Source organism: Myotis myotis, unplaced genomic scaffold (assembly GCF_014108235.1).
Source record: "Myotis myotis isolate mMyoMyo1 unplaced genomic scaffold, mMyoMyo1.p scaffold_m19_p_2, whole genome shotgun sequence".
In the NCBI taxonomy this organism is placed as follows: Eukaryota; Metazoa; Chordata; class Mammalia; order Chiroptera; family Vespertilionidae; genus Myotis; species Myotis myotis.
This window is the reverse complement of record NW_023416324.1, coordinates 93334732-93346875: the sequence shown is the minus strand read 5'-3', so window position 1 is coordinate 93346875 and position 12144 is coordinate 93334732. Positions and strand designations below refer to the sequence as shown.

Sequence of the window (12144 nt, the reverse complement as noted above, 5' to 3'; positions counted from 1 at the left end):
TCTCCTCCCACCTCTTAGTTTTTAGGTTCCTCTCTACAGCCGTCTCTGGAGTCTTTTCACTTTTGCACAGAGAATTTCTACCTCCAGATTTAAACCAATCAGCAGAACAAAGGCAGGCTCTAGAACAGGACCTTCCCTCCTTAGAAGGCAGTTATAGCTGTAAGTAGCAGTTTCCCCCATTTCATTACTTCCATTCACTGAGTATATATTGGGCGTCTGCCAGGTCTGAGTGCTAAGACCTTGTTCAATGTGAATTCTCATTATTAGTGTTGGCTTGTCTTCAAGGTGCATCTTGTAGCAGGAGTGCTGTATTAAAAGCTCTAGATGAGCAATATTTGATATGCTCAGGAGGATTAGAATCTGTATCTCAGTGTATTTAAAGAATTATGGAAAATATTAGGCTACGTAATTAAATGTGTTTATTTATTTTAAAGGTGGTTTTTAACTATTATTTCCTTTTCTAATAGTGAATCAACTGCAGTATAGTTTGAAATTAGTATTTAGCCTTTTACACCCATATTTCTTCAGTAACAGGAATTAGAATTAAAAATGTATGTGCATTTCTCAATGTACATAAACACAATTCAGAAAAACACCCTCTTTTGTAAATAACATCACCCTTACTCAGATGACCCTAATTAGAGGAATATCTTTCAATTGTATACCTTTAACAGAAAGCATTAACTGCAGATCTGATTTCACTCACTTGGTAAGAATTTATTGTTGCTTATTTTTTTTTTTTTCAAGTTCAAAGATAGTACTTTATTCTGCTTACTTTCTACTGATTCTAGACCAGAAACAAGTTAAGCATAATAATATTAGTCTTAGGGCATATGGGCTGCTATAACAGAATACCATGGGCTGGGTGGCTTTGTTTCTCACAGTTTCGGAGTCCGGAAAGTCTATCATCAGGCACCACCGGATTTGGTGACTGGCTTTGTTCTTGCTTTGTCCTAACATGGCAGAAGGAGGGAGTGGGCTTCTGGTTTTTTTTGTTTTTTTGTTTTTTTATTGCTTAAAGTATTACAAAGGGTATTACATATGTGTCCATTTTATCCCCCCGCCCTAGACAGTCCCCTAGCCTCCCCTATCCCCCAATGTCTTATGTCCACTGGTTATGCTTCTATGCATGCATACAAGTCCTTTAGTTGATCTCTTACCCCCCTACCTCCTGCCCCGCAACCCTCCCCGGCCTTCCTGCTGCAGTTTGACAATCTGTTTGAGGCAGCTCTGCCTCTGTATCTATTATTGTTCAAAAGTTTATAATGGTCTCTATTATCCATGAATGAGTGAGATCATGTGGTATTTTTCCTTCATTGACTGGCTTATTTCACTTAGCATAATGCTCTCCAGTTCCATCCATGACGTTGCAAATGGTAAGAGTTCCTTCCTTTTTAGAGCAGCATAGTATTCCATCGTGTAGATGTACACAGTTTTCTAATCCATTCATCTACTAATGGGCACTTAGGCTATTTCCAGATCTTAGCTATGGTGAATTGTGCTGCTATGAACATAGGGGTGCATATATCCTTTCTGATTGGTGTTTCTGGTTTCTTGGGATATATTCCTAGAAGTGGGATCACAGGGTCAAATGGGAGTTCCATTTTCAGTTTTTTAAGGAAACTCCATACTGTCTTCCATAGTGGCTGCACCAGTCTGCATTCCCACCAGCAGTGCACAAGTGTTCCTTTTTCTCCACATCCTCTCCAGCACTTGTCGTTTGTTGATTTGTTGATGATAGCCAGTCTGACAGGTGTGAGATGGTACCTCATTATTGTTTTGATTTGCATCTCTCCGATGATTAGTGACTTTGAGCATGTTTTCATATGTCTCTTGGCTTTCTGAATGTCCTCTTTTGAAAGGTGTCTATTGAGGTCCTTTGCCCATTTTTTGATTGGATTGTTTATCTTCCTTTTGTTAAGTTGTATGAGTTCCCTATAAATTTTGGAGATTAGGCCCTTATCAGATATGAGATTGGCAAATATGTTTTCCCACACAGTGGGTTTTCTCGTTGTTTTGTTGATGGTTTCTTTTGCTGTGCAGAAGCTTTTTATTTTGATGTAGTCCCATTTGTTCATTTTCTCTTTAGTTTCAAGTGCCCTAGGAGCTGTATCAGTGAAGAAATTGCTTCGGCATATGTCTGAGATTTTATTGCCTTTGGATTCTTCTAGAATTTTTATGGTTTCCTGTCGTACATTTAAGTCCTTTATCCATTTTGAGTTTATTTTTGTGTATGGTGTAAGTTGGTGGTCTAGTTTCATTTTCTTGCATATATCTGTCCAATTTTCCCAGCACCATTTATTGAAGAGACTATCTTGGCTCCATTGTATGTTCTTGCCTCCTTTGTCAAATATTAATTGAGCATATTGGTTCGGGCCGATTTCTGGGCGCTCTATTCTATTCCATTGATCTATATGCCTATTCTTGTGCCAGTACCAGGCAGTTTTGAGAACAGTGGCTTTGTAATACAACTTGATATCTGGTATTGAGATCCCCCCTACTTTGGTCTTTTTCAGGATTGCTGCAGCTATTCGAGGTCTTTTTTTATTCCAGATGAATTTTTGGAGAGTTCGTTCTAGATCTCTGAAGTATGCCGTTGGTATTTTAATGGGAAGTGCGTTGAATTTATAGATTGCTTTGGGTAGTATGGACATTTTAATGATGTTGATTCTACCAATCCATGAACACGGTATGTTCTTCCATCTGTTTATGTCTTCCTCTATATCTTTTTTCAACGTCCTGTAGTTTTCTGAGTAGAGGTCTTTTACCTCTTTAGTTAAGTTTATTCCTAGGTAGCTTAATTTTTTTGGTGCGATGGTAAACGGGATTGTTTTTATAATCTCTCTTTCTGAAAGTTCACTATTGGTGTATAGAAATGCCTCGGATTTCTTGGGGTTAATTTTGTATCTTGCTACATTGCCAAATTCATGTATTAAGTCCAGTAGCTTTTTGATGGAGTCTCTAGGGTTTTGTATGTATAATATCATGTCGTCTGCAAATAAGGACAGTTTTACTTCCTCTTTTCCAATTTGGATGCCTTTTATTTCTTCTTCTTGCCGAATTGCAATGGCTAACACTTCCAGTACTATGTTGAACAGGAGTGGTGAGAGGGGGCATCCTTGTCTTGTTCCTGTTCTTAGGGGAAATGGTGTTAGTTTTTGTCCATTGAGTATGATGTTGGCTGTGGGCCTGTCATATATGGCTTTTATTATGTTGAGGTATGATCCTTCTACTCCCACCTTGCTGAGAGCTGTTATCAAAAATGGGTGTTGAATTTTGTCAAATGCTTTTTCTGCATCAATTGATATGACCATGTGGTTTTTTTCTTTCAATTTGTTTATGTGATGTATCACGTTTATTGATTTGCGGATATTGTACCATCCTTGCATCCCTGGGATAAATCCTACTTGGTCATGGTGTATGATCTTTCTGATGTACTGCTGGATCCGATTTGCTAAGATTTTGTTGAGGATTTTGGCATCTATGTTCATGAGGGATATTGGCCTGTAATTCTCTTTCATTGTGTTGTCTTTACCTGGTTTTGGTATTAGGGTGATGCTGGCTTCATAGAATGAGCTTGGAAGTGTTCCTTCCTCTTGAATTTCTTGTAGTAGTCTGAGGAGGATAGGTTTTAGCTCTTCCTTGAATGTTTGGTAAAACTCCCCTGTGAAGCCGTCTGGTCCTGGGCTTTTGTTTGCTGGAAGCTTTTTGATGACTGCTTCAATTTCGTCCATAGTTATTGGCCTGTTGAGATTTTTAGATTCTTCCTGATTGAGTTTTGGAATGTTGTATTTTTCTAGGAATTTGTCCATTTCCTCCAGGTTGTCTAGTTTGTTGGAGTAGAGCTGTCCATAGTATTTTTTAACAATCATTTGTATTTCTGTGGTGTCTGTTGTTATTTCGCCTCTATCGTTTCTGATTTTGTTTATTTGGGTCCTCTCTCTTTGCTTCTTGGTGAGTCTGGCTAGAGGTTTGTCAATCTTGTTTATTCTTTCAAAGAACCAGCTCTTGGTTTCATTGATTTTCTGTATTGTTTTTTTGGTCTCTATGTCATTTATTTCTGCTCTAATCTTTATTATCTCCTTCCTTCTGCTCACTCTGGGGTTTTCTTGTTGCTCTCTTTCTAATTCTTTGAGTTGTAGAGTTAGATGATTTACTACCATTTTTTCTTGTTTGTTGAGATAGGCCTGTAGAGCTATAAACTTCCCTCTCAGGACTGCTTTCATTGTGTCCCATAGGTTTTGGATTGTTGTGTTTTCATTGTCATTAGTTTCCAGGATGTTTCGAATTTCTTCTTTGATTTCATTGGTAACCCAATCAATATTTAATAGCATGCTATTCAGCTTCCAGGTGTTTGAGTATTTTGGGTTGTTTTTATTGTAGTTTATTTCTAATATTATGCCATCGTGGTCTGCGAAGACGCTTTTTATGATTTCAATTTTCTTGAATTTGGGGATACTTTGCTTGTGACCCAATATATGGTCTATTTTTTAATATGTCCTATGAGCATTTGAGTAGAATGTATATTCCCTGGCTTTCGGGTGAAGTGTTCTGAAGATGTCTATTAAGTCCATCTGATCTAGTGAGTCATTTAGGATTGCTGTATCTTTGCTGATTATTTGTCTAGAGGACTTATCCAGTGCTGTCAGTGGTGTATTAAAGTCCCCTACTATGATTGTATTGTTGTCGATGTCTCCTTTGATATCTTCCAGGAGTTTTTTTATGAATTTGGGTGCTCCTGCATTGGGTGCATATATGTTTACCAGGATTATATCTTCTTGTTGTATTGATCCCTTTAGTATTATGAAGTGGCCTTCCTTATCTCTTGTTATGGCCTTCACTTTGAGGTCTATTTTGTCCGATATAAGTATTGCTACCCCAGCTTTCTTTTCCTTTCCATTTGCCTGAAAGATATTTTTCCATCCTTTCACTTTCAGTCTGTGTGAGTCCCTTCTAATGAGGTGGGTTTCTTGTAGACAGCAGATGTATGGGTCATGTTTTTTTATCCATTCAGCCACTCGATGTCTTTTGTTTGGAGCATTTAGTCCGTTTACGTTTAAAGTTATTATTGAAAGGTACTTGTTGGTAGGCATTTCTGTTTTTGTGTGGCTGTTTTCTTTCTGAGCTTTTTATTTCTTATTTTTATACCAGTCCCTTTAGCATTCCTTGCATTGCTGGCTTGGTGGTGATAAACTCCCTTAGCCTTTTTTTGTCTGTGAAGCTTCTTATTTCCCCTTCAAGTTTGAATGATAGCCTTGCTGGATAGAGTATTCTTGGATTCAGTCCTTTGCTTTGCATCACTTTGTAAATTTCCGTCCATTCTTTTCTGGCCTGATGTGTTTCTGTTGAGAAATCATTTGACAATCTAATGGGAGATCCCTTGTATGTAACTTTCCGTCTCTCTCTTGCAGCCTGTAAGATTCTCTCTTTGTACTGAACATTTGCCATGGTAATTATGATGTGTCTTGGTGTGGGTCTTTTTGGGTTCACCTTGTTTGGGACTCTCTGGGCTTGTGTGACTTTTTTCTTCCCCACCTCAAGGAAGTTTTCTGATATTATTTCTTCTAATAGGTTTTCTAATCCTTGTTCATCCTTCTGTTGTTCTGGTACCCCTATTATTCGTATGTTGTTTCGTTTCATGTTGTCCCAAAGCTCCCTTAGGCTCTCCTCCTGTCTTTTCATTTTTTTCTCCAATTGCAGTACATTTTGGGTGTGTTTTGCTTCCTTGTCTTCTAAATCACTAATTCGGTCCTCCGCTTCTCCTAGTCTACTGTTGATACTTTCAATGGAGTTTTTCATTGCAGCTATATCACTCTTCATTTCTTCTTGGGTCTTACTTAAGTTGTTGATTTTTTCATCTGTTTCTTCTAGCTTCTTCCATATGTTATCGATTTTTTCATCTGTTTCTTCCTGCTTCTTGCTGAGGTTGTCGATTTTTTCCTCCATCCGGTTTATGCACTCTAGGACCCTTATTCTGAATTCTTTTTCTGTCATGTTGCATGCCTCTGTATTACTTAGCTGCTTTTCTGGAGAGTCCTCCTTCTCTTTCCTTTGGGGGTTTCTTTGTCTACCCATGTTTGATCTCACTGACATATCTAGACGTTGAGTCGTTCAGTGGCTGCTCCCTTGGTGGCAGTGACTCCTTGGTCTGCGGTTGCTCTTCGGGCGGTTGTGGTAGCAGCTCCTCTTCAGTTGGCAGCAACTCCTCTGGTGTGTGCTGTTCATAGCTGTGGTGGCTCTTCTGGCTGGTGGGGCGAGGTTTCACGTACAGCTGCTGTTCCTCAGCAGAGGGTGTGGTGCTCAGGAGGTTGCTGTTGCTTGGATCTGCTGTGTTGATTTAAAGGCACAAAATACAACACAACAAGGCACCACGTACCAGGCACTATACTATTGTTGCTTATTTTGACCAAGCACTGGTCCAGGCCCTGGGGGTACAGTGGGGGACAAAACAAAGCAGAGTGCCTTACACTGGGGCTTACATCCTAGTTGGGAGACAGACACTCAGCCATGGACACAGAAAAACTGCAAAGAAGTGGTAAGTGCTAAGTGGAGTAGGTAGAGGGAGGGTGGTCGGAAGGGAAGGCCTCGCTGACCCAGATGGAGTGAGGAGTGAGCCATACAGGAACCTGGGGGAGCGTTCTGGCAACAGAGAACAGACAGTGGCTCTGAGCTGGACTGTGCTTGGAATATTACAGATAAACTTTAGTATGACACTAAACCTATCCTTCCTTGTTCACATTACTATTTTTCAGGTATCCGAGATGTTTCTAAGTGGAGTGAGAAAGCAAAAAAGCCTCTAGAAACCCTATATGGGTATGACTACTTTTCAAAAACCTGTGAAAAGTGGGTGGATGGCATAAAACAATTTAAACATCTTCCGGATGGTAGGTTACATGAACGATTTAATGGTTCCTTTGCTGATTATAGAGGTGGCCTGAGTTCCTCCTTGATGTTCCAGAATCCCTCAAGGATGAATGCATTTGCCCACGATCCTCACACACTGATGTAGGAACAGAGGGTACTAGTGACTGTGTACATGCAAGTACTTAGGCATTAAATCCATTTCAACTAGACAGTGTCTATAGTATAAAGGTCTTTAATAGCAGACTGTTCTTTCTTCCTCAAAATAATTATCCAGAAGCCTCCAAGAATCTTTATTTCTAACTTCAGAATGAGGAATTGGAAAACAAACAAGCTGCAGCATAGACCACGTTTTTTTCTCTTTGCCCATTTAGATGAGTTACCCCAGGACAAGGAAGGAGGGACTTTTAGTCGTGACCGGCAGCCTCTGCAGAATTAGCATGAGGAAGAGTGTTCAGTTCTTCTCCATCTTCAGAACTAAGTTATATGACTTTAGCCCTAATTGTATCTTCCTGTCTTTATCTGAAAAATTAATGATTTCCAATTACAGTAAGACTTGACATCTTTAAGTGAAATTCTGAATTAAAGTGTTTTGTATAGATATTTACATTTGTAATCTCTCGTTTTTCTTTTTTTTAATTGCTGAAAGATTAGAGAATAGCTAAGGTCTAATCTTGGGGCACATTCAGTATAAAATCATTGTGACTGAAGGGCCAATTTGATCTCTTAAGTAATAATTTCCAGAATGAGTCATCTGTCAAAACTTTCACAATGAAAAGGACATTTGGAAATGTTATTTCTTGGCTTAAGTTCAAAACAGCCAGTATCTCCTGTTTGAAAGCAGTATCCACTCATAGAAGCAGGTCCTTGAAATCCATTTCCCCTAGCTCTGATAGCAAACAAAAAAACGCTGTACAATGTCTGAGACAGTTCTCCACTAAAGAAGGCGACTGTGACATGCAGACTTCTATGCTTTCTTGAAGAGAGTATTGAAAAGGTAGGATTTCTCAAAGGTAGAAGCAGAATTAAATGAGCAGTTCAAAAATATGTCCTGTACATGTTAAAATTAAAAACTGCTGCTCTGCAAAAGGTACTGTCAGAAAAATGGAAGGACAAGCCACAGACTGGGAGGAAATATGTGCAAAAGACCCATGTGCAAAAGAACTTTACCCAAAATATACAAAGAACTCTGAAAAGTGAACAATAAGAAGACAATCCAATTAAAAGCTGGGCCAAACAACAATGTGATCCCCTCTTCACCTATTGAACAGCCACCAGAGGGATGCTGGGACAGTGCAAATGCTCTGTGTGCTACCATACTGGACATGTCATTATGCATTTGTCCACACCCATCATTTGATCAACACCACACATGAGCCCTAAGGAAAACTGTGGACTTTGGGTGAAAATGATATGTCAATTGAGGCTCATTCACTGTAAAAATGTAGCACTCAGGGATGTTGATATGGGGGAGGCCATGTGTGAAGGCAGGGGAGTTGTGGGGAATCTCTGTCCGTTTCCCTCAGTTTTGCTGTAAACCTAAAACTCTAAACAGTAAAATCTATCTATCTTTAAAAAAGAAAAAGGGAGTGAAAAAAAATCTCATAAGATGGAGCATCTAGTACTGTATACCAACTATGTTATGGCAAGATTGTTAATAAACTACTCATCCCCTTTCTGTACTAATTTGACAAGAGCCCTTTTTCATCGTTGTACAGTCAAGTTTATGGACGCTCAGACTAGCATAGGGATTAATTGCACAGATGTGGAGTTAGGCAGGCCTGAGTGTGAATTCTGGTTTTGCCGCTTGGCTTGCTGTTAGAATGGATGCCGGCACATCATTTTGCTGCAGCTTCCTGTCTGAGAACTGGAGATACTAATAACTACCTCATACAGTTGTTTTGAGGATTGAATGAGTTATATATGTTCAGCTTTGGTCCGCTCCCAAGTACAGAGGAGGTGCTTAATAAAAGTACTTGATTTACATACTAAATGAGTTAAGACGTAACTACCATGTGTTTTGTGGGTATTAAATAATTTGAACAGTTCCTAACAGACAATGAGCACTCAGTAATAGCACTGTAATTATCTGAGTATACAGTTGGCAGGTGCGTGTCATCCCAGGGGCAGGCGAGGGAAGCGTCAGTGACCTAGAGAAGTATTTCCCTGGTCCACCCCGACTGAGAGGAGGGGAGAGGCAGGTGCCCAGACAGCACCCCGGGCTGCCCCCCAGCTTCTTGGAGCCACAGAGCTTTCTGCTTGGCACAGGCTGAGGAAGGGAAGAGGGAGGTGCTGGCTTTGTGAAGCCACTGCTGGTGCCAGAAACCTGAGCTCTGGCTTCTCTTCCTGGCCTCTTGGCCACCCAGGGAACTGGGGTTAATCTTGTTTGACCAGAGGAGAAGGCTGAAGCTCAAAGTGGCTGAGGAGCCACTGAGACTGCAGGGGGGAAGGGAGGAAGGCAGGGGCTGGAGCCCAGGCTGTGCCATATTTGCCTCAGAAATGTTGTTAAAAGTGGGAGTGAGGAGCTTATCATCTCTCAAAAGTCTGTCAGTCAGAATGTCAAAGGCAGGAGGGATGAGAGAAGCTGTGTAAATTGTAAGTTCACTGTCAAGTATATAGGCTTTGAGGGCTAACTGGGACCCCAAGGACCACCTAAGCCATTGTATCACAGAAGATGCTTTTCAGACGCCAAGCACCTACCATGGTTTTGCAAACTGGGAACTGCCTCTATGTAATATAAAGAGTTGTGGGCTTTTGTTTGTTTGTTTTTCTTACTGTTTTGCATGGATGATGCATTTAAATCAGGCAAAACTGTTCGCTACTAGAGCTTTAAAAGAAAAGAAGAGAAAAAACAAAACATCCAGCAGACAAACAGAAAAGGAAACCCAAAGAATGTTAGAGCTGGAAGGCACCTCAGACCGCATCTGATTTAAACCACTGATTTTACAGACAGGACCCTGGGTCCTAAGACGGGCCTGACGCCCAGCTCTCGCTTCGCCTACGCTTGTGGGGCGGTCGCATTAAAGCCCACGCTCGTGTGTTTGTGTTTCAGGTAATATCTGTCGGCACCTGCTGCCCCTGGTTCAGTGCCCCACCTTAATCGTGCATGGTGAGAAGGACCCCCTAGTCCCGCGTTTTCATGCTGACTTCATCCACCAGCACGTGAGAGGGTCACGGTAAGTCCAGTCTCCGCGTCAGCATCCGGTGCCTCAGGGCTGTGGTACCGAGAGACAGGAAGGCTCTCCCCCCCCCCCCCCATGTTACCAATGTCCATAAACAGTACCAATGTCTACGGGGCACCCGGGAAACAGGGGAGCAGGAGCCCTGGTGTAGGCAACCGGTAATCGCCAGGAAGGGACTCTCAGGTACAAGTCTTGTTGCTATGAAGGCAGCTATGCTGAAGCATACCAAGTTCTGTACCACAGGTGATAGGTTAGGTTTAGAGCAATCATTGTGAACTAAAGCAATTTTATACAATTTGGGAATTTTCAGGCTAGTGTGTCATTATCATTACCCAATAAAGAAAATCAGTAAAATCAGAAGGAAACAAATCGCCTTTTGCTTGCCACCCAATTCTTTCACATTAGCATTTTTGTGTTTCTCCTTTTTTTTTTCCGCATCGAAATAATCACATTCTATATTCAACTCTGATGCTGCTTTTTTTCCACTTAAAATTATGTTGTAAACTGTTCATGTTTTTTCAGCCTTAAATATGTACATACCAGACATAAACCTGTTATTCAGAATTAATAATACCAACATATGCCCAACCATGCTGGTGGCGTACTTGGTTAGACAGCAGATAGGTGTTGCTTGTCCTTTGCATTCTGGTTTCTGCCAACCGGCTTTGGGATTCAGGAACGTTGTAAGCTATGTCAGCAAAAATTATGTTCTTCAGTTCCCTACATTTTTGTATGGAGTGAATAGAAATTTATCTTTTATTTATTTATTTTTACCTGGCGACCGTTATGCTAACTGAAATAAGCCAGTCAGAGAAAGACAAGTATCATATGATTTCACTTATATGTGAAATGAACAAACTGAACTCCCAAGCAAAATAGAGACAGACTCATGGATAGAGAGTAGGCAGACAGCTCTGATAGAGGGTAGGAGATGAGGGGAGAGGATTGAGCAAAAAAAAGAGAGAGAGAGAGAGAACTCATGGACACGGACGACAGTGTGGTGATTGTGGGAGGCAGTGGGTTGAGGAGGAGAAGAGGGTAGGTGAGGGCATAGAGGGGATAAATGGTGATGGGAAAATTAAATTTTAAAAAAATGTATTTGATTTGAAAAAAAGATAAATTTATATTTTAAATATTTTGGCTGGCACAGGAGCCAGCTTTTGCCAGCCAAAATCTACAGCCCACTCTGTCAAGATGAAAGTTCAAAGTGGAATAAACTCAGTATTTCCCTTACATGCAATGGATGCATATCCTGAAGGAGAAAATGAAGTGTGACTAGAAGATAGTGACCTATTTTTTTTTTTTAAGCAAACATAGTGGAAAATAAACATCCAATGAGCCTCCACCTTCACAGACTATATGTCAACTTCAATGGTACTGTCATTACTCAGGGCACCTTTGGGACTCTGGAATTTTTTGAAACTGGCTTTTATTAGCAGCCTAAGAAAATCCTTCCCTGCTCATTCGCTCTCTCCTTTTGTCCTTTCCTTCTTCCCACTTTGTTCCTTCCTCTCATTCTCCCTCTCTCCCTCTCTCCTTTCCCTCCATGAGCCAACTTCTGATGCCTGCTGTGGGCCAGCACTGCCCTGGGAGCTCCCACAGTTCAGCAGGGAAAGTAATTCAGAAACCATTCTACTGCTTCCTATCACACTATTCCACGCTATATTTTAACAAACAAATTTCTAAGAGAACTTTTTTTGTTTGTTTGGGAGTTCTTTTGTTTTTGTTTTTTGTTTCTTTTGAATCATATATGATTGTTTATTCCGGCAGTATGGGAGAGCAGCAGGTCATCCTCAAAAATCTGCTCTGCAGCCCCCCATAAGCCAGCTGCTTATATAGGTAGGACAAGGGTTGCATGGGGAAGTAGGAGGCTGGGCTGGGACTCCATTATTTGGGCAACAAGGTTGTTAATCTTTCCATGATAATAGGTAGTTCTTTTATATATATATTTTATTGATTTTTTACAGAGAGGTAGGGAGAGAGATAGAGAGTTAGAAACATTGATGAGAGAGAAACATGGATCAGCTGCCTCCTGCACATCTCCCACTGGGGATGTGCCCGCAACACAGGTACATGCCCTTGACCGGCATCGAACCTGGGA

At 40.8% G+C, this 12144-nt stretch overlaps 1 protein-coding gene across 1 annotated transcript in view; it reads left to right on the top strand.

The window, feature by feature from the left end:
* Window positions 1-12144, top strand: part of BPHL (biphenyl hydrolase like) — a 51266-nt gene that overhangs the window by 33077 nt on the left and 6045 nt on the right. Inside the window, exons 5-6 of the mRNA XM_036348686.1 lie at window positions 6753-6884; window positions 9914-10037. Of these exons, the coding sequence (XP_036204579.1) occupies window positions 6753-6884; window positions 9914-10037 (256 nt within the window). The remainder of the gene's footprint in view (window positions 1-6752; window positions 6885-9913; window positions 10038-12144) is intronic.